Source organism: Scophthalmus maximus, chromosome 15 (genome assembly GCF_022379125.1).
Source record: "Scophthalmus maximus strain ysfricsl-2021 chromosome 15, ASM2237912v1, whole genome shotgun sequence".
Taxonomy (NCBI): domain Eukaryota; kingdom Metazoa; phylum Chordata; class Actinopteri; order Pleuronectiformes; family Scophthalmidae; genus Scophthalmus; species Scophthalmus maximus.
In genome coordinates, this window is record NC_061529.1 from 9,285,600 (window position 1) to 9,309,488 (window position 23,889).

A 23,889-nucleotide genomic window follows, 5' to 3' on the forward strand; every position below is an offset into this window, starting at 1 on the left:
ACCTTTTCATGAGATGAAAAGGAACCAGAAGGAGCTTTGGCGCCTGAGCCAAGAAGATGAAGGTGCAAAGAGTCTAACGCCTCTGGTCTAATGATGAAAGGACAGATTTGTGCAGATTTTAATTTACAGTTGCAAAGCAGGTACTTCAGATGTGTTTTGTGCAAAAGCCCCGAATCAGACAACATGAAATAGCTGCTTTCATCCATCCCACGTTTTTTTTGTTGTTGCTAAAATTGCAGAGCCCTGAACGACACCACTGCTCAGAGATACTTGATGAATGTCCTCTGCCTCACAGCACCGTTCTCTCCCCGCGACAACGTCACCTCATCCATTGAAATTCCTCTCCTTCAGCCCGGTCCGTGAATGAGGCATTCTGCATATCCATGGCGACCACACTGCGGTTTCTCTGGACTTTGCATAGAAATGAGGAGTAAGAATGAGAGAGTGGAGCACATGCGCGCGCGCACGCACGCACGCGCGCGCGCGCACAACCATTCCCACGTGACGGTGGAGTTTGCTCCCTCCCTCGCCGAGCGCACAATAGCGCGCTGATTTACCTCCGCGCGCACAGATTGGCTGAGCGGAGTCTGCGCTCGGTCAGGACGCAAACTTTTCACTGACACTCCGAGGAGCAGTCTCTTTGTCCGGCGGCCACCTTGCACACAACAACAACAACAACAACAACAACAACGGAGGAGTGGACGAGCGTCTTCGGGTTTCTCCAAATGGGACGCGTAAAACTTTGACTCGCTTCCTCTCCCCAGTCACTTCGCGGACCCGTACTTCGCTCCAAACATGCCGGAGCGAATAAGCATTTCCGACTTTGTGGTCCTGACAAACGAGGACCTGTCTTCGCCGGGGACTTCGAGTTTCCAGTCCAAGATGAGCGACTGTCGGAACACAGTTTCCACCGTGGAGGAGGTGAGAGCGGCGCCGAGACGCGCACTCCTTTCTCTCCGATTGTTTACCTGTTCACGTAGAGCTGCTCCACGCACGGGCTGGAGAGGCTCTTCACACTCACTCACCTGTAGATTTGCAGTCTTAATATTCTCAGGCGATTATTGTAGGTGTTTTTTCTTACTGTACCCCCGAAGATACGAAGATTGCGTCAAAATGGAATTATTACATGGGATTATACAAATGGGCATGTGTGCAAGGTGTTTCCTGTCAGCATATAACTGTTGTTGGGGGCAACACGTCTTGGTATAGTAATGCATGTCTGGGGTTTTGGGTGCTCTTAATATCTGGTAAAATGTGGTATGAAGTTGGCATATGTGGTACTGGACAGGAAAATTTCACAGCTCAGAAGTGTGTTTTGTACACCCTCATGTGGCTTTTGTAATGTTTGTCAGTTGAAAACAAAACACACACACACACACACACACACACACCACACACACAATGGGTGTGTGTGGTGGGTGCTGCACTTGGACAGTCTTCAGGAAAGACTGGATAGTAGCATATAGCCATCCAATACAGGCTGACCTGGCAAGGTCATGTAAAACAGGCCTGCAGAAGGTTTACTTTCTCTGAAGATGGGACACAAACACACACACACACACACACACACATACATGTGGCACAGAAGACATGGTGGAGAGGAGAGTGGCTCTTTTGACAGAATAAGATTTGATTTTGATTTTTTGTTTGTGCTTGCACACGTTTGACCATGCCTCCTGCAAAGCCTGCCTGTGACTGTGAGGGCCAGCTTGTGCATGTTGCCTGTTTGAACTGCTACTTTGGCTCAAGGCTGGTTTGAGTTCTGTGTGTGTGTGTGTGTGTGTGTGTGTGTGTGTGTGTGTGTGTGTGTGTGTGTGTGTGTGTGTGTGTGTGTGTGTGTGTGTGTGTGTGTGTGTGTGCCCGCACGTTTTTGTGTTTGTTTGAAATCTGCTCTCCATAAAGCTTGCAAAGGAGGAAACGGAGGGAGGCTGCCACTGAACTCTGCCATAAAACAAATAATCCAAGTGCACACACACACACACACACACGCACACGCACACGCACACAGTTTGCCTCCTTCCTTGTGTGTCGTCTTGTGACAAAACATGATAGTTTGCTGTTCTAGTGCAACCCAGTGTTTGCAGACAGAGCTCACATTAGTCTGAATCATCAAACTGAGGCTTTTTTTCCTTCTAAAATTAGATGTACATAATGTGACAAAGTAATCGCTTCCTATGTAATGGTTATTTGACAGCTCAGACTCATTAGTTCAGTCTACAGTCTGAATTTCCTGATATTTCACTGATATTAAATGATGGACACATTACCCATTGATACGTGGAGTCTTGATCAGCCTATGGGAGATGGAAGGTCTTCATTAAGACTTCCCTGCCTTTAGACAGCTGTCTGATGCATTTATCTTGGACTGATGTCCTTTTTTTTTTTTTTACAACTATGACACACTGGAAAAAACATAGCTGGAATAGCTGCTCTGGGGAGGGTCATGCTGGAATCTTACACACGTACAGACAGACAGACACACAGATGCAATAGTCCCTTTATAGATAGGTCTATAGTTATTATGTTTAGTTAGCCCGGCAGGGGAAAAGCTTGATTAATGGGCAGGGTAATGTGTGGGCATGTGTGTGGGTTATGGCAGCAGGCAGAGAGACAGAGACACCATTTACACATACACACACACAGCTGATTGTTAGTTATTACTCCCGATTAGAGACAGCGATAAACGAGGAAAGACGGGGATAAGGACTGATTCAATTTCCTACAGCTTGGATTCATGTTTTTTTTTCCTCAAGAACAGACCTAAAGTCTTCCCCTATGGTTAGCATGTTGAAATGGAATATTGTTGGTTGTCCTGCAGCCAAGTGTGTCTTCATGGCTGGCTTATTGTGGTAAGTAAGGATCAGGTATCGGTTAGTCATGAAATATTAATCTCCGCTGCTGCCTGTAGTCACAAACGCACACACACACACCCTGACAGCAGGTGTATGCAACCCTGTTTCCAGTCACAATAAGGCGACGTTGAAGACGCCGTAGGATCTAAATATCACTATAATAAGGGGTGGAGCTCTGCACCCTGTCTAGAGGGGATTCTTGTTTTCTTCTTTGATAGCTTGTTGGTTCCGACTGCCTGTTTGTGTCCGTGTACACTGATTTATTTCACGCAACCTGTTTGATCGGCCTGCACCAGCTGGTTTCCGCTGTTCATCCCCCGTCTGCCAGCCAACTTACCAAGCGGAGGAAAATCTGACAGCAGCAGCAGCAGCATTAACTCCCATCCTCAGTCTCCACTAAAGCACTTTCCTATTCATTGTCTGAAAAGCCACATTGCTCAACACCCACATCGCCCTTTTTAATTAGTGAAGTAACACTTAGGGAGTTGACTTGTCCAGGGAGAACTGGGGCGTGTAAACAGCACAATCTAACAAGGCGGAGTGTCTGTTAAGTCTAGATTACTGGCTCATTAAAGCTATTTCTGGTGGCATGTTCTGTAGGTGGAGTGCCGCGTTTCTAGCTTGGTGAAACAAGTGGCGTGTGCAAGGAGAATAAAACAGGGTGTACTTTAAACCTCGTTGGCTTGGAAGAGGTTGATTGTCCGAATACGACGAAGCCAATGGACTGTCTGCGTGTATCATGTGTCATTTAGTTGCAGGAAGGTTGTTGTTTTTTTTTCTTTCTGCAGAAAAACTCCCAGTCTGGTTTTAATGTGGGAAAGTGTTGATTCAACCTGAAAAGTGACCCAGACATCATCACATCATTCCAGGCTCTGAGTGACGCTGCAAGACGGATGATTGTTTTGTTGGAAAGCGCTGACTCACGTCTTCGCCTTACTCACGATTCAACCGTGAGGAAATCAAGTTTGACTCAACACCCAAAAGAAACATACAGTAAACCTGAAGCAGAGAGAGCGTACAAATTCTTATGTCCATGAAAGACCGTAACGCCTAGTCTGCGCAGCAGGGAGAGCGAAGGCTTGAGTGGCGGCGGGCGATCACAGGATGAAACTGCAAAACTTTGTCAACCACTTGAGATTTTCCTGTCCCGCTGAAAACTGACTAAGTCATCACCTAAAATTACAATGTATAATTAAGGATCTTGCTTGAATTCAGTTGTTTAGTTCGGCAGCTTTGCTTAAATCAGTTTCTCAAATAGCAAACTTTTCAATTTACATATACCCTGTTTCGGACTCAGGACTTGATTTACATTTACCACACCAAGGATGAAGACACTGTCTAGTGTTGTTCGTTTTATTTTTTTTTTATTTTTTTATTTCACACACCTAACGCTGTTTCATTGTTTTCTTTTGTTGCAGTCTCTGGAGATGGACCACACAACTCTGCAGAAGATGAAGAAGATGATCAAAGCTATACACACATCTGGCCTCTGTAAGTGTCACATTACAATGGTCTCGCTTCACCCAATACATTACTAGTTTGAAGGGGGGGGAAAAAACCTTCACCTCCAAGTCTGCCTGCAGAGCTTTTTCCCAGAGCCTTTCAACCGGATCACTCTTCATTAGTCAGTGGATGTAGTTCAAGATGTCGCGGAGAGATGAATCTGTTCACACGCAGAGCTCGGTAGCAGTTACACTTTCATCCATGTGGCGCTTTGAGGACTTCTCATCCGTGTTGGCCTAAAGTTCTCCGTGGAAGTTTTCAGGGTCGAGAGAAGCGACAGCATCAGCAAGATGTGTGGAAGGATGTCTTGTTTAGAAAGAGGTCAGCCTCTATTATGGCAGGATGAGCTGTTCTGTGCAGAGAGGGGCCTCCGTAGAATACACTGTGTGAGCCTGGTGCAGATGACATCATCAGGCTCGCGTGGGCAGTGGTGTTTATTGGGGAGGCCCCTTGTTATGGGACCGTGTGTGTGTGTGTGTGTGTGTGTGTGTGTGTGTGTGTGTGTGTGTGTGTGTGTGTGTGTGTGTGTGTGTGTGTGTGTGTGTGTGTGTGTGTGTGTGTGTGTGTGTGTGTGTGTGTGTGTGTGTGTGTGTGTGTGTGTGTGTGTGTGTGCCCGTGTTAAGGTAAATGCTATGTGCAACAAGTTTCTCAGGGAGAAAGCGAGAAGCTGCGTAACATATCCTGAATTTGTTTTTCTGAACTCACTAGTTACAAGTCTGCTTCCCATTTCGCTGCTCCAACTCATAGTTTTTAGTAAAAAAAAAAGTGAGTCAGAAAGGCAGCTGCCCAGCATTAGGCAACCAGATCCAGTCAGCAGCGCTGCAGCATCTGCGGAGAAGTGCGCCATGATTATCCTCCGCTCACCCTTCTTCTCGATTTCTTCCTCTGTATCTAAGTAGAATCATATGGGTTGGCTGCGGTTGTTGAACCTCTTCATCAGTCCTGATGGTAATCATGGATTGACACAGCCTGACTCACGATACATAAAGACCCCTCCCCCATGCTGCTTTCATGGCCCCTTACTGTGTCACACACACACACACACACACGGTGAGATGTTCTCTTCTTCTTTAGTTCTCTATTCCCATAAACCGCTAAGTGCCATTTTTTTCTGCCAAGATGCCGAGGCCTGTGAGTCTCTGTGTGTTCTGGCAGAGGAGTGAAAGAGTTGAGTTGCTCCGCTGGTATCTGGTAAAGGTCAGAAGTAAAATCATCCGCTGAGCTTCTCTGTGACTCAGCTGCTTGTTGTTTGATAGATGCTCGTCTGTTGTTTATTATTATAGTTCACGCAGCCACAGCCGCGCAGTTTTCCGGCTCCCCTTGGTTCGATCTCCTCCGTCCTGCAGTGTGTCTGCTTTCTTCGCTTGAATTACAAAATATCGCTGTCGTACAGAATGTTCCATTGCTGCTTTACAGTCAGTGAATTACGACTGTGTCTGTCCAGCTGTTTGTAGACATGAACTTTAGGAAGATGTTTGGAAAATTGGGTGCAGCCTTTTTGCAGTTCGCCATTCACATTCGAAGAACGCGGGAGGAGATTGTCCCAGGCAGATGCGTTCCCAATCGAAGCGGCAAGTCGCGGAGAGCAACATTTGCGGACATTTGCGTTCTCTCATGCAGCCCCTGAGTTCAGAAAAAGTTCTGAAGTTTAGGAAAATGTCCGGACTTCAGTTCTAAAAGCAGCTTTTGTCTCCCAGCCACAGTCAGTTTACCATCTTATATTGTCCTTGAAATGGAAACTGGAAACAGAAGAGATGAACTTATACCTTATCCGCTTATTTCTGCTTCTGTGTGTTTAGTCTACTATGGGCTATTTCTGCTGCTGCCTGGACCACGTGTTCCTCTCCCACTTTGTTACAATGCTAGTCCACAACCACCAACAAAAGATCTTCTTTTTTGTTTGGGTTTCCTGATGCCACATGAGATGTCCCTGCATGGCTGTGGTGAACACTCACTTGGTCGTCCATCAATTGCCCATCTCTGCTGATTGAATATGATGACTTCCATGGCTTGAATTGTGACTTGTGTTTATTTGGTGTCCTCATCGAAGCCTCACATTCAAAGAGCCTTTGGGTAAATCCTTGTCTAGCAACAATGTAAACTGAACTGGTGGCGGGCACAGCTCTGATTCTCTTCCATCAGGCGTTTTTCCACATAAAATCAACAGACTGAGACCCATTGAGGTCATGACACTTGGGAAAGTGACCTATAACATTACACATTGACCTATAAGCCCAAGAGAAGCATGGCTCTCTCTCTATATATGTGCCTGTCTCCTGTTCCAGGATGGGTGGAAACCAGGACTAATTTGTCCCACATGTTTGTCTTGTTAAAATACTCTGCCTTTTTTCTGAATTCCTGCACGTGTAGCTCGAGTCACTTTTGCTCGTCCTCGTCTGTTCTCATTCTGTGTACATGTGTGTTGTTTTTCAGCCCACGTGGAAAGCAAAGAGCAGTATATCGAGGTGCTGGAGAACCTGGGGAACAGTCACCTGACCCAGGACAACATCGAAGTCTCCACGGGTTTCCTCAACCTGGCTGTGTTCACCAGAGAGGTCACAGCCCTCTTCAAGAATCTGGTGAGGACAGAGGAGAGAGGGGTGTGGAAGAAAAGAAGAAGGGGAAGGGGATGTGTCTCCAAATTAGCTGGAGAGTTCAAACGACGCATGTCAAAAACCTTTTGTGAGGACTGAGGAACGTGTGGTGGAAAACAAAAAGGGTTAAGAGGAGCTGGCTCTCTTACATGACTCCAAAACCCCCAAATGATGACATGATCTGAAAGATGATAAAGAGGGGGAAGCACAGTAGATCAGCTAAATTTAGATTCATTTGAAACCGCAGCAGGTGGCAGATCATTAGATGTTTGGTGTACAGTATGTGTTGTGAGAAACTGTGTGTGTGTGTGTGTGTGTGTGTGATTCCACACACTGGGAAATGGCCTTTCACCAGCTGTCGGCCTCTTGAGCCTCTTGACTGTAAAGTATGAGGCCGTCCCGAAAACCCTCCTCACACACACACTGTCAGACACACGCCCTCCCACGTGTCAATCAAAGTCGCACTGGGGAGACCGGGCCTTACAGATGTTAACACGAAGTGGGTCCAAAAGACTAACAAGGGGGTGATTTAAGGTGTTACACAGCAAAATCAACCTGAGCGTGTCCCTTAATGTGCGGTGTGAGTGATTGCATGATTGTCCCACTGTCCACTGTGTGCATACAGGCATGCATGCATTGATCCATCCATCCATCATGTGTTGATGGCGTGTGTTGACTCTGGGAGTTGGTATTTCCCTCTGTCAGAACTCCATGTATTACCTCAGCGTCTGGATGCCAACCAAAACAATCCGCAGCGTTCTGTGTCAATATATCAAGGTCATCTCCTGGAGTTGGTTGGGACATTATTTATAGTGTAGTGGATGGTGCAGCTTGTTGTAATCCTCCAGGAGCCATGAAAGGGCTGCAGTGGCACGTACAAACATACTTCAACAGTGGTCAGCTTCACGAGGGAATTGATTTTAATCACGTCTTTACTGTAACTCGTAACCTGCTGGTGTTTTTCTGTGATTCATTCATCACATTTCACCTCAGCTCTGTACAAACCTCACATTTATCTCAACTTCTACTTTGGTGAACACAAACACTTTTGATGAAGTGGTATCCCAAAGATGTTAATGGTACAGATCGTGGTCCAGTGTTGTTGTTCTGTTGATGACTCACCAGTTCAAAATGACTGAATCACCATGTTTCACTCTTTCCCAGAAGTGCAAGTCCATAGGGAGATAGAAAATGTGCGTGTGTGTGCATGTGTGATACCTATTTGATAAATGTTCATGTACTCTCACGATTCTTGCACTTTTTGGATTCATTTCTTCTCGGTTGAATGCACTTGTAAGGCGCTTTGGACAAAAGCGCCAGCTAAATGAATGTAATGTAACCATGTGTGTGTGTTTGCTCATACTGAAGGATATAAGGTCTGTCTGTTTTTTACTCATTTCCTCTGCTCTTGTGTTTCAGGTACAAAACCTCAACAACATCATGGCTTTTCCTTTGGAAAATGTGCTGAAGTCAGAGGTCCGTGACAGCAGACTGGTGAGTTCAGATTTTCTGTTAAATCCACCCGGAAGTAGACTAGTAATTGTTTCTAATATATTTTGATACAGGTCAGTTTTTAGTTTTTGAATTACAGCCTGTGGTTGTGGTAGAGAAAAATCGTCTAGCTGTTCAATGGGGCTAGGTGATATTGGGGTTATATAATCATAAAGAAATGTTAGCATTGATAACAATATTTTAAAGATGATTATAGATTCTCTCAAAAGCCATTTGCACCTGTATTTTTTAGTAAACATAATAAATAACATCATAAAGACATAATGTGGATATGATGTAGAGATTATCACACACAGCTTGAGGGATGGGAGGAGTTGATACTGAAGGGATCCCAGGATTATTACAACATACATGTGACCATATTTGGTCTTATATCACAATATGATATTATTGTATATCAAGGCCTTGTCCAACTCTTCATTCAGTAAAGTAACAACTTTTAGAACAGGCTTTTAAAGCTCCTCACTCCAATAAACAATTTATTTGTAATAAGTCACTCAAAGATTGTCTAGTCAGGCACTTAATGGTTTTGTTTGAGCCAACAAACAGAGTCTTGTGAGGATATGTGTCTAAGATGGAGTGATTTGCAGCCTTGGGAGACGGATATCTGTGTTTAGAGATGTTGGCTTTCCTGTCCAAAATGATTGAAATACTCTAAAATCAATTTAAGGCTGGATTTCCTCTTTAAGCGGATAAGGCCTTCTGCCTGTGTCGTAGTCGCGGAGTCTTCTGAGATATATGAAGTGGATAAGATAAGGCTGTTTATGCAGATTAATGAGTAAGACCGAGCTACACTCCCGACACTGAACCAGTCTGTCTTTGGCCAATGTCTGACCTTTTGGATTTGCCATGCCGACGGCAGTGAGTAATAACAGGCTGACGCTTCTGTAAGCTCCTGTCACTGCCCCGTCTTTTAAACGGCTGATTCCACAGCTGAACGTTGCTTCGCTGGGACTGCGAAGGGAGACACAGTGTGACTGAAATCCTGTTCGGTCAGATTGCAGATTAGTTATTTTTCATGTGAGTAATCATGTCTGTGTACATCAGCTGTCTGGCTCTACTCACTCAGATTATTACACACCGCCACATATTGCCTCACCTGGCTGTGTGCGGACTATCAGCCTCTTGCTGGGGCATTTTATTGATCATGTTCTACTGTCTGGCTATAGGGACATTACAGTGACACGTGACGTACATTTACAGTGCACTCACATGTAACCATGGTCTCTTCTTCTCTCTCTCTGTGTCTTTTTTTTTTCCTGTAGGAGCTCAAGAAACAGATGGAAAAGAGCTGGAAGGATTACGACATAAAAATGTAATTAACGATACTGCATGCGTGTGTGATTACAGTTGCGTTCTTCATCCTCAAGCCTCATTTGCTTTCACGAGAGAGGAGGGAAACTGAAGCCTGGGGTAGATGTTATGGCCCCAGGAGCGTCATGATGTCACACATTTACGGTTCTTGCTCGCCATTACATTGCTATGAAATGAAAGTGAGGCCGGTGCACTTCGCAGATATCATTTGATCTCACTCTGAGTCTGAAGTGTTTTATAATGTTGTAAGGAGATTACACATCTCCCTTATTGTCTTTCATCCACCCCCCTCCCTCACTATGAGGAAAGTGAATGAGTGAGGGAAAAAAGGCCCTCAGTTTGTAAAATGCTTAAATGGTTAATCAGAGAGAACAGTCGGCGAAAAACTTGTGACACACCCTTAAATGAATAAGGATACAATTCCTTTTGTTCATTCTTGGTCCCAGAAGATGAAAAAAAAATACTGTTCAAGAGGCGTTTATACAATTTTAATTTGGTGAAAGTTATGAATTTGCGTCATGGTAATATGAAACTCTGCAATCAACATTGTAAAAAGTCTGCTTCTTTGTTTTTCTCCGTTTCTTTCTTTCTTTGCCTCGCCCTGTCAGAGGGAAGTTGGAGAAGGAGAGGAAGGAGAAGACCAGGCAGCTGGGGCTGATCAGGGCAGAGGGATCAGACGGCGGCGAGGACATGGAGCGAGAGAGGAGGTCATTTCAGCTGCAAATGTGTGAGGTGGGGGGATCGGTGCCAGTCCAAACACCACACACACACACACACACACACACACACACACACACACACACACACACACACACACACACACACACACACACACACACAGACAGACACCTTTCACATACCTGAGGCGGGCTTGATTTAGCACACACGGGTGGTCTGCCTTGTGGATTCCATATTGCATCCATGGTCAACTGGATGGCCCGGCATCAAAACCTATTTTGTGTCTTTCCAGTAATCCCTATGGTGGAAAAAAAAAGAAGAGAAGTGCTTTACAAAGTCAAACAACAGTTTAATTGGTGGAGTTTTGCAGAGCTCGCAGTAGAACTGGGCCATAAACATTAGAGAGTGCAGTTCAAAGGCAGATAAAGCTGCTTTATGACCCACACCTGAAAGCCAAAATGGGGGGAAACGATTGTGAATTGTACTGGCAGTGCTGTGACGTACAGGTGGTGTAGTCTCTGGTTGCTGGTGTACAACACCCTGAGGACAAGCGAGGTCTAATTCTGACTGAGACCAGCTGTTGAGACAAAGAGGAGAGGCAGGGAAAATGGAACTTCCACTTGTTGCAACCCTCCCCACCCCTCCGTCCCTCCGTCTGCTCTTCTTTCCTCCATACTCACAAAAAGTCTCGAAAAGCCTGAAGTTGAATGTCAGTGTATTTTTTCTTTAAGAATAAAGCCCGCTCTATGTTTTTCATATTATTTTAATGACTACTCTTTCAAGTGTTCACATGTGTCCTAGACAACAAGCTGCCACAGCTCAGAACAGGATGTATAATATGTGTAGTCGAGGATGAGCCTTTAGTTATCGCTGCGGGGAAGTGATGGCTTATTTTAATGCAACATTTGTACATTCAGACTTTTCTATGGACAACTTCTATTATCGGCAGTTTTTAATTTGAAACTTTCTGTATTAATGCTTTCAGTATCTTCTGAAGATCCAGGAGCTGAAGGTGCGTCAGGGCCCCGATCTCCTCCAGAGCCTGGTCAAATATTTCCAGGCCCAGCTCAGGTTCGTCTCAGTCGTAGCCCCTTTTTTTTCTTGATGTGAAATGAGAACGAGAAAGTTTTTCCTTTTGAACTAAAAAGCAGTTGGGTTAGATTTCTACCCCAGGGTGTAGTGAGGGATTCTGCGTAGCAGTTGGGGTTCTTTGGTTTTCACTTCCTTCTGCAAGCCATTATTACTGGTGTTAACCATTTACCCATTCTAATCATGCCAGGGTTTTGATGTGGGAACGGAGCTGCTTGCACAGCTTCAGCATGTGATGTTTTGATTTGGTGCGAACTAGGATGTTTGGACTTGGGTGCCGTCATGACTCAGCATTTGTTCTTTCTTCTGATCTCAGTTTTTTTCAGGATGGGCTGAAAGCTGCCGAGAATCTCGTTCCCTTTATCGAGAAGCTCGCTGCCTCTGTGCACACGGTAATCACGGAAACTGCTGCTGGTTTCTCTCAACCTGCACTACATCAGTTGTTTTTATAGGGGATGTAAAAAAGAGTTTGATGTTATCATACCCCAAATCCACCCACGCACATTTGTCATCCATTGCTCAGTGACAACAACAGGCCAAACTGTGTCCAAGGAGACACTTGCAGTAAAGCATTCACTGTAAATCACCAAATGTTTTAGTACCTCCTATAGCTCGACTTTACTCTTACACCACTGCCAAAACTCTCCTCTGGTACTTCCCCTCAGCTGAACCCACAAGCAGAGATTGTTATTGGAGTCTTCCCCTGTTTCCATAGACGAAACAGAAAGCATCCCTCATTCTTTCCCTGCTGCACACTTATTCCTCCAACCACCCTGACTGGTTTCCAGGCTGCACAACGTTTGCCTTCTTTCCTTCTGTGGAGAGCACTGGAAACAGACTGTGGTACTGGAACGTTAGAGGTTTTTCTGGTTCTTCATGGGCAGAACACAGACCCGCTCAGACATGCCAGACCTCAGCCTCAAGCAGGGTGTTCAGACAGAATCTGTGCTATGGTTCCTTGGGGAAAAAAGAAAAAGCTAAAATAATGTCAGTACCCCAGTACTGAGCCCTGTTCTGCATTATTTAGGTCATTACACAAAACTCTGGTGTATTGTCATTCCACACCCCATTCCGGGAACAAATAAAAACCCCGTTATGTAAGCTTGAAGAGCACAACAATTAGCCGCTCTTCCCAATAATTAAATCGTATGTTACATTAGTTAAATTAACTTGTGTGTGTGTCTGTGTGTGTGTGTGTCTCTGTGTGTCTCTGTGTGTCTGTGTGTGTGTCTGTGTGTGTGTGTTGCGTATTGTAGGTGCGTTTGGACCAGGACGAGGAAGTAAAGCAACTCACGCAGTTGAGGGATTCTCTCAGGTTACTTCTCCAAGTGGAGGGGAAAGAGGTATTCTTCCTCTTGTTCTTACTTAAGTGTTTTAAGATGACATTCTGTGGATCTCACTGTGTCGATGCATGAAACAAAACGTGTGCTTAGTGGCAATTCCAGTTGGTTTGTATTGTTTCAAATGTCATGACCTGCAGAGCCGTGATGAAATGTTTCAAGTTTAAAATCCTTTGTTTGTGTCCCAGGAGTACATGAACAGGAAGAACTCCGGCAATGGGTACAGCATCCACCAACCACAGGGCAACAAAAAGTATGGGACCGAGAAATCCGGCTTTCTGCTCAAGAAGAGTGACGGGTGTGTAAAAGCATTAGCTGCAGTGTTCATTCCTTGTTGGCGTTTAAGTTACAAGCGCCATTAAAACACATGTTGTATTAGAATTGAAAATACTATTCATGCATTTTAACCGTATTACATGCCCGTAACTGGCCATCACGTGTTAGCTCACTGACTAAAGTCAGCAAGAAGAGAGGCACGGAGAGAAAGAGAGAAGGGGGGGGGGGGTCGGACTTTGTCTGCCCCAGCTGGTCTTCATTATTGTGAGATGAAGATTTAAACAGGGGCCCCTCCTGTGGAACTTATTGGCAGACTAGCTAACTGAGCAGATCCAGCTTTTGCGTCATGCACACACACGCACACACACACACACACACGCGCGCACACACACACACACACACACACACACACACAGAGTGACAGATTACTGTGTGATAAGGAGAGGGGATGTGGTTCAGTGGGGCGAATGTGAGACAGCAGGAGAGTAAACTTTCCTCAGGCCACCGACACTAAACGGAAAAAGGGCTCTCAGGCACTTTACCCGATTCAGTCAAGATAATGAAAGCAAGACTGGAACCCTGTGAACAGGAGTGAGCACAACGTATAGATTTTCGTCATTCAAACCAAGGGCACATGCCGATTACCTGCACAGAAACCATCCAGTCGGTATTCGCTACACTAACAGCACAATGTGTCCGACGTCTAACTGTCCATTTGAACCTGCAGCATCAGGAAGGTGTGGCAGAAGAGAAAGTGCGGAGTCAAGTTTGGCTGCCTGACGATTTCCCACAGCACGGTGAGAACACACGGGTTAAAGCGTCGCCTCACATCTGTCAGTTGAATTCTGTCTCTATTTTTTTTTTGTCCCAACGCACACATACTGACATAAGCGTTGTGTGTCTGCCTTCAGATCAACCGACCGCCCGCCAAGTTGAACCTACTGACCTGTCAGGTGCGGCCGAACCCAGAGGACAGGAGGACCTTTGACCTGGTCACTCGTAGGTTCATTCCCAAGCTTTGACCTTTACACTTTACCCTCAACATATCATCATTAGAGTCATCTGCAGTGCAGCTGTGTGAAAGTATGCCCACTCAGTCGGTCCCCACATGCATACAAATTGAGAGCGGAACACATTTTACTTGGGATAAACGCCAGAGTTGCCTTATGATTAATCTACACAGTTGTGACGTGAAACAGATGATTATGTGCATCGTCTCAGTTTTTCTTTGTGCAGCCTTTGTTTCCACTGTCGAGTTTCAACATTCAAACCACCACCAACAACTTTGTTTTGGTGGTCATTTATTCTTTCAAGATCGACTGACAATAACCAACACTTCTCCTTCTCCGTAGATAATCGGACGTACCATTTCCAGGCAGAGGACGAGCAGGAATGTTTAATGTAAGCATTGAAACCACTATAGGCTGCGTGTTTGCTTTTATTTACTGTGCCAGTGGTACGTATCCAGCATTCGAAAGAAGACTCCACTTAGAGGAGGGTTGTACTGAAAGGGAGCGGTTAGATAGAAAGACAACGGTTGTCAAGCTGTCCTCTGGGAGACCCCAGCCCAGCTGGTGTAGGGTGGGACTCTTTCTAGCCAGAGACAGCAAGCGAGAGAACTTTGTGTGTTGTGATGTGGTGTTGGATGAGGGTTGCATGTGGGGTTTTCTGTCCGCCGCCCTGCCCTTGTGTGTGCGGGCCTCCTTCTTTTGATGTGATTTGCGGTGTGAGTTTTTGGGACAGAGGCGAATGGAAATGGTTTGGATAGAAAAGTGCCAGAGCTTCAGATATGAAAGGGTATGAGTCTGGTTAGTAAAAGTGAGAGTGATGATGACTTGTCAGCAGACAACTGCGCAAAAAAGCCACATTGTGCAAGACACATTTTGGGACACGTTTGATCTTCAGGGGGGGAAAAGACTGAAAGGATCAATCTTCTTCCCTGTTTGAACACTTTTCTGTTTTGTGTATTTGTGTTTGTACTTCAGTTGGGTGTCAGTGCTGCAGAACAGCAAGGAGGAGGCCCTGAACACAGCGCTCGGAGGAGACCAGCTCCACCTCCAGGACAGCGGGCTGCAGGAGCTCTCCCGAGCCATCATCGCTGAGCTGCGACACATGCCGGGCAACGAGGCCTGTGCTGACTGCGGGGCTCCAGGTCGGCCGGCCTTTGCTGTTTGCAAAATTAAATGCGCAAAATGAGTGCTCAGAGCTTGACATGACTCGTACAATAATTATAAAATTGGAGTGGTGCGTTTCTAACAGTCTTTTCTGTTTTTTCTACTCTGTGTACGTCAGATCCAACATGGCTGTCGACGAATCTGGGCATCCTGACCTGTATCGAGTGCTCTGGGATCCACAGAGAGCTGGGTGTCCACTACTCCAGGATCCAGTCTCTCACTCTGGACCTGCTGAGCACCTCTGAGCTCCTGGTACTTAATGCACACATGGAAACACACAGCACGTGCAAACAACAACAACAACAACAACAAAAACAGACGCAGCCCTGGTGGAGTTTCTGTTTCCTGACAGTTTTCTGTCAGGATTTCCTAAATGCAGACGTTATGTAACCATCTGCCTTTCATTCAAATGCTTTTTATGTCACGTCTTTGCGGCTGCATTTTGCTTCCCTCCAGTTGGCCGTCAGCATTGGCAACACCAGATTCAATGACATCATGGAGGCGGGCCTTCCGAATGACTCCGTTAAACCGCTGCCACAAAGTGACATGTGAGTCCCTGATTCCATTTCAACCAAAAGTATGATTGCCAATTTAAATTGGCTGCATTTCAATTCAAATGAAACTGTGCACCCCGTACAACCAGGAACGCCAGAAAGGAGTACATTGTGTCCAAATACGCTGAGCGTCGGTTCGTCCTGGGTCGAGAAGAAGCGGATCCCGCGCGACCGTTCGACGCCGTGAAGAGTCGCGACCTCACCTCTCTTCTTCAGCTCTACGCTGAGGGAGCAGACCTGGCCAAACCGCTGGCACTGCCGGAGGGACAGGTGAGGATGATTCGCAGCCACAAGTGGATTTCCACACTGGCAATCGCTTCCTGAAAGGTTTCCCGTCACGGAGGGAATGAACGTTAATAAGCCCATGTTGGCAAATTGAAACTCTTAACATCCTCGCAGATGTCACGCATGGAGGGTGAACGACGGCTACATCCTGACAGGGCCGCCCACCCTGCTCGCTAAGAGCTACACTCACATTCATGAGATGATTCACAAAGTTACTGAAATGTCGCCGTCACTTTAGCGGTGTGACTGAAATGCCTAAAAATAGAATCCAATCCTCCCAGTGTAGAAAACCTGTAAGGACATACAGTACATAGTAGGTGGTGTGTGGATAGTTGCAGTATGTGAAGCATGTGTTAATTGTCCTCTTGTGTGCATGGTTCGAGTGGGTGGGTAGTGGGGGGCCCCTTCCATTTCTTTTGGCCGATAATCCAGCTTCTCCCTCCCTTTTTTTTTCTCTCTCCTCGTCCTCTCATCATGTTTCCGGTGCCTCCGCTGTCTCTCTCCAACGCCTAGTTTTCTGGTCTTTAATCACATTCTACCCTCCCGTCGTGCACTTCCGGTGAAGCATAAGAGTGTGTAACTTCACCGCGTGCATGTGTGTGTTTGTTTGTTTTGGTTGACCCTCATTTATTGTTTCAGTTTTTACGTCAGAAATTGCGTCTCAAGTGAGACGAGCTCATTGAATTGTGCTCGCACGTCTCCGTCTCTCTTACGCCACTTCACACAGACAAACAATCCTTGAGGCTGTTGGAAGTTCTTCGTATTTTTTGCACAAATGACTTGTTATGCTGGTGACCTCAGATATTAGCTTTACTGGTATTCTACTGGCATGTCTGTAGACCAGATTGTCACATACAACATTCAACAACGTGATGCAACGGACCGACAGTGAACTTGGAAAAAACGGGGAAAAAAAAGTTCTGTTGATTCAGTCCTATGGTCTAATTAGGTCTCTACTTCTTCCTTTTGAAGGGGATCAAAGAGACGGCCCTTCATCTCGCTGTGCGTCTGGAGGAACGAAGCTCTCTGTCGCTGGTGGACTTCCTTTGCCAGAACAGGTCAGACACAGACCAACAATCAAGTATGATGGGAATCTCCTTAAGAAAAGGATTAAGATCTTGATCAGTTATGTTTAACATAGGTCACACTACATGATTTGCAGCCGGATTTTCCAGTCGGCTACACGTTTCCCAACTCGCCGCCAAAAGCCCCAGATCAGAGCTCAATCGACAGTCCTCAATCGCAAAGTGTTTGAACGCGGAAGAGCAAGAGGATCATTCAGACTCATTTGAACATTCACCTATGTGTGTGTGCGCACGTGCATGCGGAGAGAGTTGTGTCAGTATCTAAACCTGTGTGTGCGATGAAAATCCGATTTGTAAAGAATTTGAGATTTGCGAATACATACAGGAATCTGCAAATCGGGTGTCGAGCGCAAAGGGGAGGTCAGACAGCGACGCAGAGCTGCAGAAGCTCTTGTTCTCATTTTCTAGTCGTGGGTTTCTCCTGGTGAAAGATTGTGTAATGTGTGACCCCGTCGCCCGTCAATCGTGCACTATGAACTCACAACGACTGCAAGACCCCGCCATCACAAGACAGTGATCCGACGACTTTGAAATTCGTGTAGTGTGACCTCGACTTCAGACCTTCTAAGAAAGCCGGTTATTTATAACGGCCTCTATCGATACTCTATTGTCGCTCTACAGCAACTGTCTGGAGAAGAGAACAGCGGAAGGAAACACGGCTCTTCACTACAGCGTCCTGCATCACAAGCCAGAGTCTCTCAAGTTACTGCTAAAAGCAAAGGCAGCCCTACACACAGGTGCATTTAACCGTCTATTTACATGGTTTTTTTTTATTTTTAAACTTTGCAATAAGTCAATACCATAACCATTTCTTTTTTCTTTTCTTTTTTTACATCTCCAATAGTGAATTTGGCAGGAGAGACGGCCCTCGATGTTGCCCGGAAGCTGCAGCACACACAATGCATCGACCTGGTAAGAACACATTCCTCTCGCTTTTAAATTCATGTTTTAATTTCAATTATAATTCATATTTTCAAAGACGACACTCGGAGGACGGCAAACAGAGAAATCAAGCTGCGACATTAGAATTTGCCCACCAGTAAGTCAACTCCAGAAACAAAACAAGACACAACTTCCACGGCCCGAAATTCTACCTTAAAACAACTCCCTGTGCCGCGAGGCCTCGGCTGAGGACTCGCTCCCAGGACGAGGAATCTTATCCTCATCTGGTCCCACTGTGTATCATTCATAAACTGGTTTTATTTTCTTACCGGCCATCTGCCCTGGTGACTCAGACCTGCTTTGTGTAATATCCTGTTTGATTGTGCACATCCTTGTTTTGCAGGCCTGCTGTTTAAAAATCCAAAAAGGGTTCACCAGAAAGGTTGACGATTGGCTCATTGGCTATTGATGTCAAGTTGCTATGAGAGGATCCTTTCTTTTTAATCTGTGATGTACATTTAGATGTGGGTTTTCTCTGGACCCAGGAGAGTTTCCTTTCAGTTATTTCACTCAACCCTCTCAGCTCCTTTCTCTTTGATTTATATTGATCTCAAAACCTCTGACTGCTTGTACAGAAACATTGAAATGTTTGTACTTGAACGTAGCTCAAGACCAAAAACTGCAACTCAAGAAGTAGAAACTAAACCAGAAAAGAGATAAAGTAAAGAATGGGTTGATAGAGAGACATAGTACACTGCATCTTAGCCGATCCCAACTTTTTTTATGTGTTTTCCTGGATAGGTGTATTAGTATTCTGAGTACTCGTGATTCTGTGTGTTTTAGTTGGAGCTGGCCCAGAGTGGGAAGTTCAACTCTCAGATCCATGTGGAGTTCATGTGGGAGACTCAGTCTCAGGAGCTCTACGACAGTGAGGATGAGCTGGATGAGAGGGTAAACAACGCACACGCACAAACAAGCACACACACACGCATAAACAAGCATACACACACACACACACACACACACACACAAACACACGCACAAACAAGCACACACGCGCGCATAAACAAGCATACACACACACACACACACACACACCCACACACCTGGCCAAACTCATAACTGACTTTGTCCCCCTGCCAAAAGCCTTGCAAAGATTGCAGAAGAATATTGTAGGGGTTTTCCACCACACTCTTGTGGAAAAAAGATGATAAAACATTATCAAGGGGTGTTACGATTATCCAAATGCACAGTTCAGTTTAGTTCTCAATTCTTGAGCAATGTTTTATTTCATACCTGTTATTTTTATATAATTTTTGTTCTTTTCTTTTGTACAAACACAATAACCAAAATGTTTCCACGACACGCTGCTGACTCGAATGTGCCCGGGGGGTCTGCAATGTCCGGGTTATTATCCATCCTGAACAAATTAAAATAGCCTGCAGTTAGAAGTCCCAAAAAATGGTATACGGTATAATATTTGTGAAATATACACCTGACTTTAAATAGAATAATAATTTTGTGATTTACATGTTGAAAGGTGAACGGCAAAATAAGCTGTGACATTAGTAACGTAATGAAAGCTCAACAAGCTGCGACAGGCAGCAGATTAGCCTCAAATTCTGTATCGCAATTTGAGTTTGGTTCGTTCTGAAATGTGGAGGCCGTGTCACGAATGTCCACAAAGAAAGCTCAGGGGAAACTATAGAAGTTAACCCTGCGATTCTTTCCACTTTCATCCAGGTGAGCCCACTGCCCAAAAACCGCTCTCCACTGGCTTCCAACGGAGGCGGTGGGACTTCCTTTTCCCGCTGGAGTTTGGCTACTGCTAGTGCAGGCAGCAGGCCTTGTCAGACCTACGAGAATCTCGACTTCTTGTACAGAAATCCACCTGCCAACAGCGCCCCCTCTGGAGCATCAGGGCCACCACCGCTGCCGGCTAAATCCATCCAGAGAGGTGAGCTGCTGTACAGTTTGTCTGTATTTAACACTGTAAATGTCTTCTTTTTCTTTCTATCAAACACGATGACAACAGAGTAACTTTCAGAACTAAGAAATCCAGTATCGACAATGCCAATATTAAAGTCATGGAATAGAAGTTGTTTTCAGAGCCTGGAAAATATCTGTATTCTCACATTGGCTCAGTCAGATTTTCTGGAAATTGTATTAGGGGGCTTGCAGGAGGTTAGTGTTACTTTAATGAAGAAGCACTGCACAGAGTTGCTCTTTTTGACAGCCTGTTCTCCCGTCCGCAGGTCGCTCAGACCCCCAGATTTCGGTCACAACTCAGGAAGGAAGCTCCATCCTGAGACGTTGCTCTAACCCAGCCCGCTCCTCCAGTCCCCAGACGCAGGCGCGACACAGCCCCCCTTCACCCAACACAGAGAACCAAGGCCAAGCTGGGCGGCCCCCTCGGTCTCCCCAAGCGCACGGAGGTCTGCCCAGGGGCCATAGGCAGACGTGGGACGGCCAACCGGGTTCTAGTTCTGGGTCCCAAAGCAGTGTCACACCGACATCCTCTCCGAATCACATAGGACCTGTCAGGTAAGACGACACTGCCGGTGTAGTAGAAGAGTCTACTGACAGATAACGCCATGCCGGAAATGAAAATTGAAATACCACTATCTCATAAACTTATCCCTTGAACAAGCTTTAATACTAGACAGATGACAGAAAATGATTATCCAGCTCTCCTCAGTTTTGATAGATTCATAAATTACTGACTAAGTTTCTTGTTTATGTGTTTGCGTTCACTGCTTCTGTTCTCGCAGCCAGTTGATCTGAAAGCTGCTGCTAGTATTGTGTTCTTTATCCTTTATTTATATATCAATTGGCTAGGCGGTGGAAATGAATTGCTCTCCTGGGAATAATAAAGTTGTCTGAAATCTGAATCTGATCAGTGCACTTTCGTTGTCCCTTTCCAGCTCGGAGAAGACCACGTCGTATCGACGGACCAGCAGCGGAGGAGGCAACCAGGGGAAATGTGGTGTGTTGTCTCCGAGCTGTGTGGGCAGCCAGGAGGAGCTGTACTGCAGTTTATTAGGGAACGGTTCGGGCCTCACCCCAGCTCCTGCTCCAGCCCAATCATCGTCATCATCTTCATCATCATCATCATCATCATCGCCTGCTGTGACCTGCGCCCCTCGACCCCGCAGGAACGCTATGGTACAGCCACATATTCAAAAAACTTCTTGCCATCATATCTAGCCAGTAGTTCAGGGCCTCCGTGGCACAGTCTTCAATTTCAGAGGAGCTTTTCATTTCTCTGGGAGAATCAGAAAAGGCCAGTGAGATTTCACAGTCAATATACTGGTGGCACACTGAGAAATATACTGCATGTCTCCTCCAGGTCTCGGGCAGCCGGCCACATCACAAGCGTGTCAAGGCTTTGGTGGACTGCCGAGCAGTCAGTTCTGAGCAGCTCGCCTTTTTCAAAGATGAGATCATCGTGGTCACGGCCACTAATGACCCCCACTGGTGGGTAAGTGCAACTACAGCTTTTCAGCCCCTCGTCTCTCTTGTGAAATATCCAGTAAATTTTCTAACATCATAAATATGTTATTCCCTTTCCCCGACAGATTGGTCATATAGAAGGGGAACCATCCAGGTCTGGGACTTTTCCCGTCAACTATGTGCACAAACTGACAGACTGAAGGACATGGAAATGTGAAAGCGTTGTATAGTGACATACAAGAGGAACTGAACAAGAACGGGATGCTCACCAGAACCTCATCGCCACACAGTGGATTTTATCTACAAGAGAGGACAGTGTTATTCACCTGGATCATACTCCTACTAAGGGACGACTGAGGTTATGAATGACTCTTTGAGGGATTATACCTTTTAACATTTACTCATCGTGGAAACTAAAAGGGGAACATGAGGGCTTTAATGTCCCACTAAGCCTTTTACTCCAAAGACCACGTTTTCTCCCGTTGATCTGTTTCTACAAAACCACGAACCACTATCATTTGGTACAAATTAATTGTGGTTTGGGAAACATGCTTCAGTGTAAATCTAAACATTAAGCAACACAATATATTGCAAATATTTAAGTTGTCTATAGGATCGGTACCTAGAGGCAAAACATACCTACAAGGGGGAAAACCCTTTAAGGCACCTTAAACTTACTGAGAATGAGAGTTTTGCAGAACATCAAGTGTGTACCTTGTCCGCTGCAGAATATACAGTAGATATGGCTGCTTTTTTGTTTTGAACGGAAAGTGTCTAATCTTTTAGATCACAGGATACTGAGAACTTGGATGTGAGGTTCAGACCTGCCCCGTGTCTGTAGCAGCCTGCCCTGGGACTCTAAAAGCGGCCTCGTGCCTGCCAGTCTGTCTCCAACAAAAACGCCAGCCGTCTGGGGGCAGCCGGGGGAGAGATCTGAAACTCTAGCTCAGCCACCTTGACTCCGGGCACGGCTCACGGCCTGCGCAAGGAGGAGGCGGATACAGTTTCCCCCTGGCTCCGGCCATCTGTCTACGAAGAACCCGGAATTACGTCGGTGTGTTAGGGGGCAAAGGGAGAAAAGAAAAAGACTCTCTTCTCTACCAGGAAATGGCACTTAAAGAGAGCTTGTTAGTTACAGCACCCCGGTGCAGTCATTTGTTCACTGAGCACACAGTCACTCACTGTGGGCATGTGGGTGTCACACCAGCTATCCGCGAGCTCACTTGCACTTACTGTACACACACACATCTGCCGCCAGGAGTTGGGAACCTGTCGGGAAGAAGGGCGAGGTGGAACTGCTCCACTTATCTAAACCGGCAGCAACGAATAACCCACGTGTAACACATTTCACAGCAATTCTACACTATTTGTTGTACATATGTCTAAAATGTCCACCAACGTGTACATTGTTTAGCACATGCATTCTAAACAGTTGTATCATTACAGACAGTGTTACTTCATGTTTGCTGAATCGATGACGTCCGATTTGTCTTCTGTTTTGATGTCAGAGGAAGAAGGGGAACACGCACAGTTGCGTACTCAGTGTTCGGAAATGATCCCGTCTCGCTTAGCTGCAGACGAGCAGTGACGTTGGTAGGTAAAGGTGGGAAAGCTGCAGGCGTTCACTTCCTTTTAATCATTCCCGAGTCTGAACAAACTGGCGAGGAGGCTCATTGCTCGTCACCGTTTCTGCTGATGTCGTCTCGCATCAGAATTGACGACCTAGGCAGACGAATAACGAGCCCGGCGCGTTGTCAACTGTGAGGCAGCCGGTGGCCGCATTAGATCACTACTGTAGGAACCTCTGTCAAATGTAAAGAATAGAAAATTAACCAATTTTAGTGAGTATATTTGTAACATATACATTAAACATGTCTGATAAAGTGCCATACTGTCTTCTGTAGTGTAAACTAGGGGCAAGTTCAATGGATGGTGGGTGGCTTAAAGCCAGAGAGCTAATGCAGACCAAAAGTATTGAGTCCTGAATGTTCAGTACATCCACACATTGCTTATATTATTTAGTTAGCGTGGTTATATTTAAACCCCACTTCCTCTGGCAGGGGTTTGGAGCAGCTCACTTATAAAGCAGTATATGTTGAAAAACACAAACGGCTGAACATTTTTCACTTCTTGGTGGCAATCAAATCAATTCACCTTTGTTGTCTAGTACCTGGAGTTCAATAATTCAAAACTCATAGAATCAAACTAATTTGTGGGTTTTAATCATAGCAACAACAAACAAAAAAGTTAACTTGTCTTGTCAAATAGATTTTTCACATAAACTCCCCGATATTAACC

At 45.6% G+C, this 23,889-nt stretch overlaps 1 protein-coding gene across 2 annotated transcripts; it reads left to right on the forward strand.

Annotated features, from left to right (window-relative positions):
- Positions 1-554: 554 nt before the first annotated feature.
- On the forward strand, positions 555-23,478 carry asap3 (ArfGAP with SH3 domain, ankyrin repeat and PH domain 3). 2 transcript variants are annotated; one of them, XM_047327210.1, is made up of 26 exons: positions 555-921; positions 4,271-4,343; positions 6,789-6,934; positions 8,369-8,443; positions 9,727-9,776; positions 10,384-10,507; positions 11,439-11,524; positions 11,859-11,934; positions 12,799-12,885; positions 13,071-13,180; positions 13,886-13,955; positions 14,070-14,157; positions 14,511-14,559; positions 15,144-15,310; positions 15,451-15,584; positions 15,789-15,880; positions 15,976-16,156; positions 17,144-17,229; positions 17,878-17,993; positions 18,101-18,168; positions 18,982-19,089; positions 19,882-20,095; positions 20,394-20,682; positions 21,063-21,303; positions 21,488-21,619; positions 21,717-23,478. In XM_047327210.1, exons 1-26 carry the CDS (start codon positions 796-798, stop codon positions 21,789-21,791), a joined length of 3,063 nt encoding a protein of 1,020 aa, XP_047183166.1. In that variant the 5' UTR covers positions 555-795; the 3' UTR covers positions 21,792-23,478. The 2 variants fall into 2 exon arrangements, with proteins under 2 accessions (XP_047183166.1, XP_047183167.1); XM_047327211.1 differs by having other exon boundaries at positions 21,488-21,615.
- Positions 23,479-23,889: the final 411 nt, after the last annotated feature.

Excerpts from the sequence above, each read along its gene's own strand:
- asap3 (XM_047327210.1), top strand. The coding sequence starts at position 796 with ATGCCGGAGCGAATAAGCATTTCCGACTTTGTGGTCCTGACAAACGAG. Across the intron at positions 14,560-15,143 it reads GACGAGCAGGAATGTTTAAT|TTGGGTGTCAGTGCTGCAGA; the intron begins GTAAGCATTGAA and ends TTTGTACTTCAG. Across the intron at positions 15,881-15,975 it reads CCGCTGCCACAAAGTGACAT|GAACGCCAGAAAGGAGTACA; the intron begins GTGAGTCCCTGA and ends CCGTACAACCAG.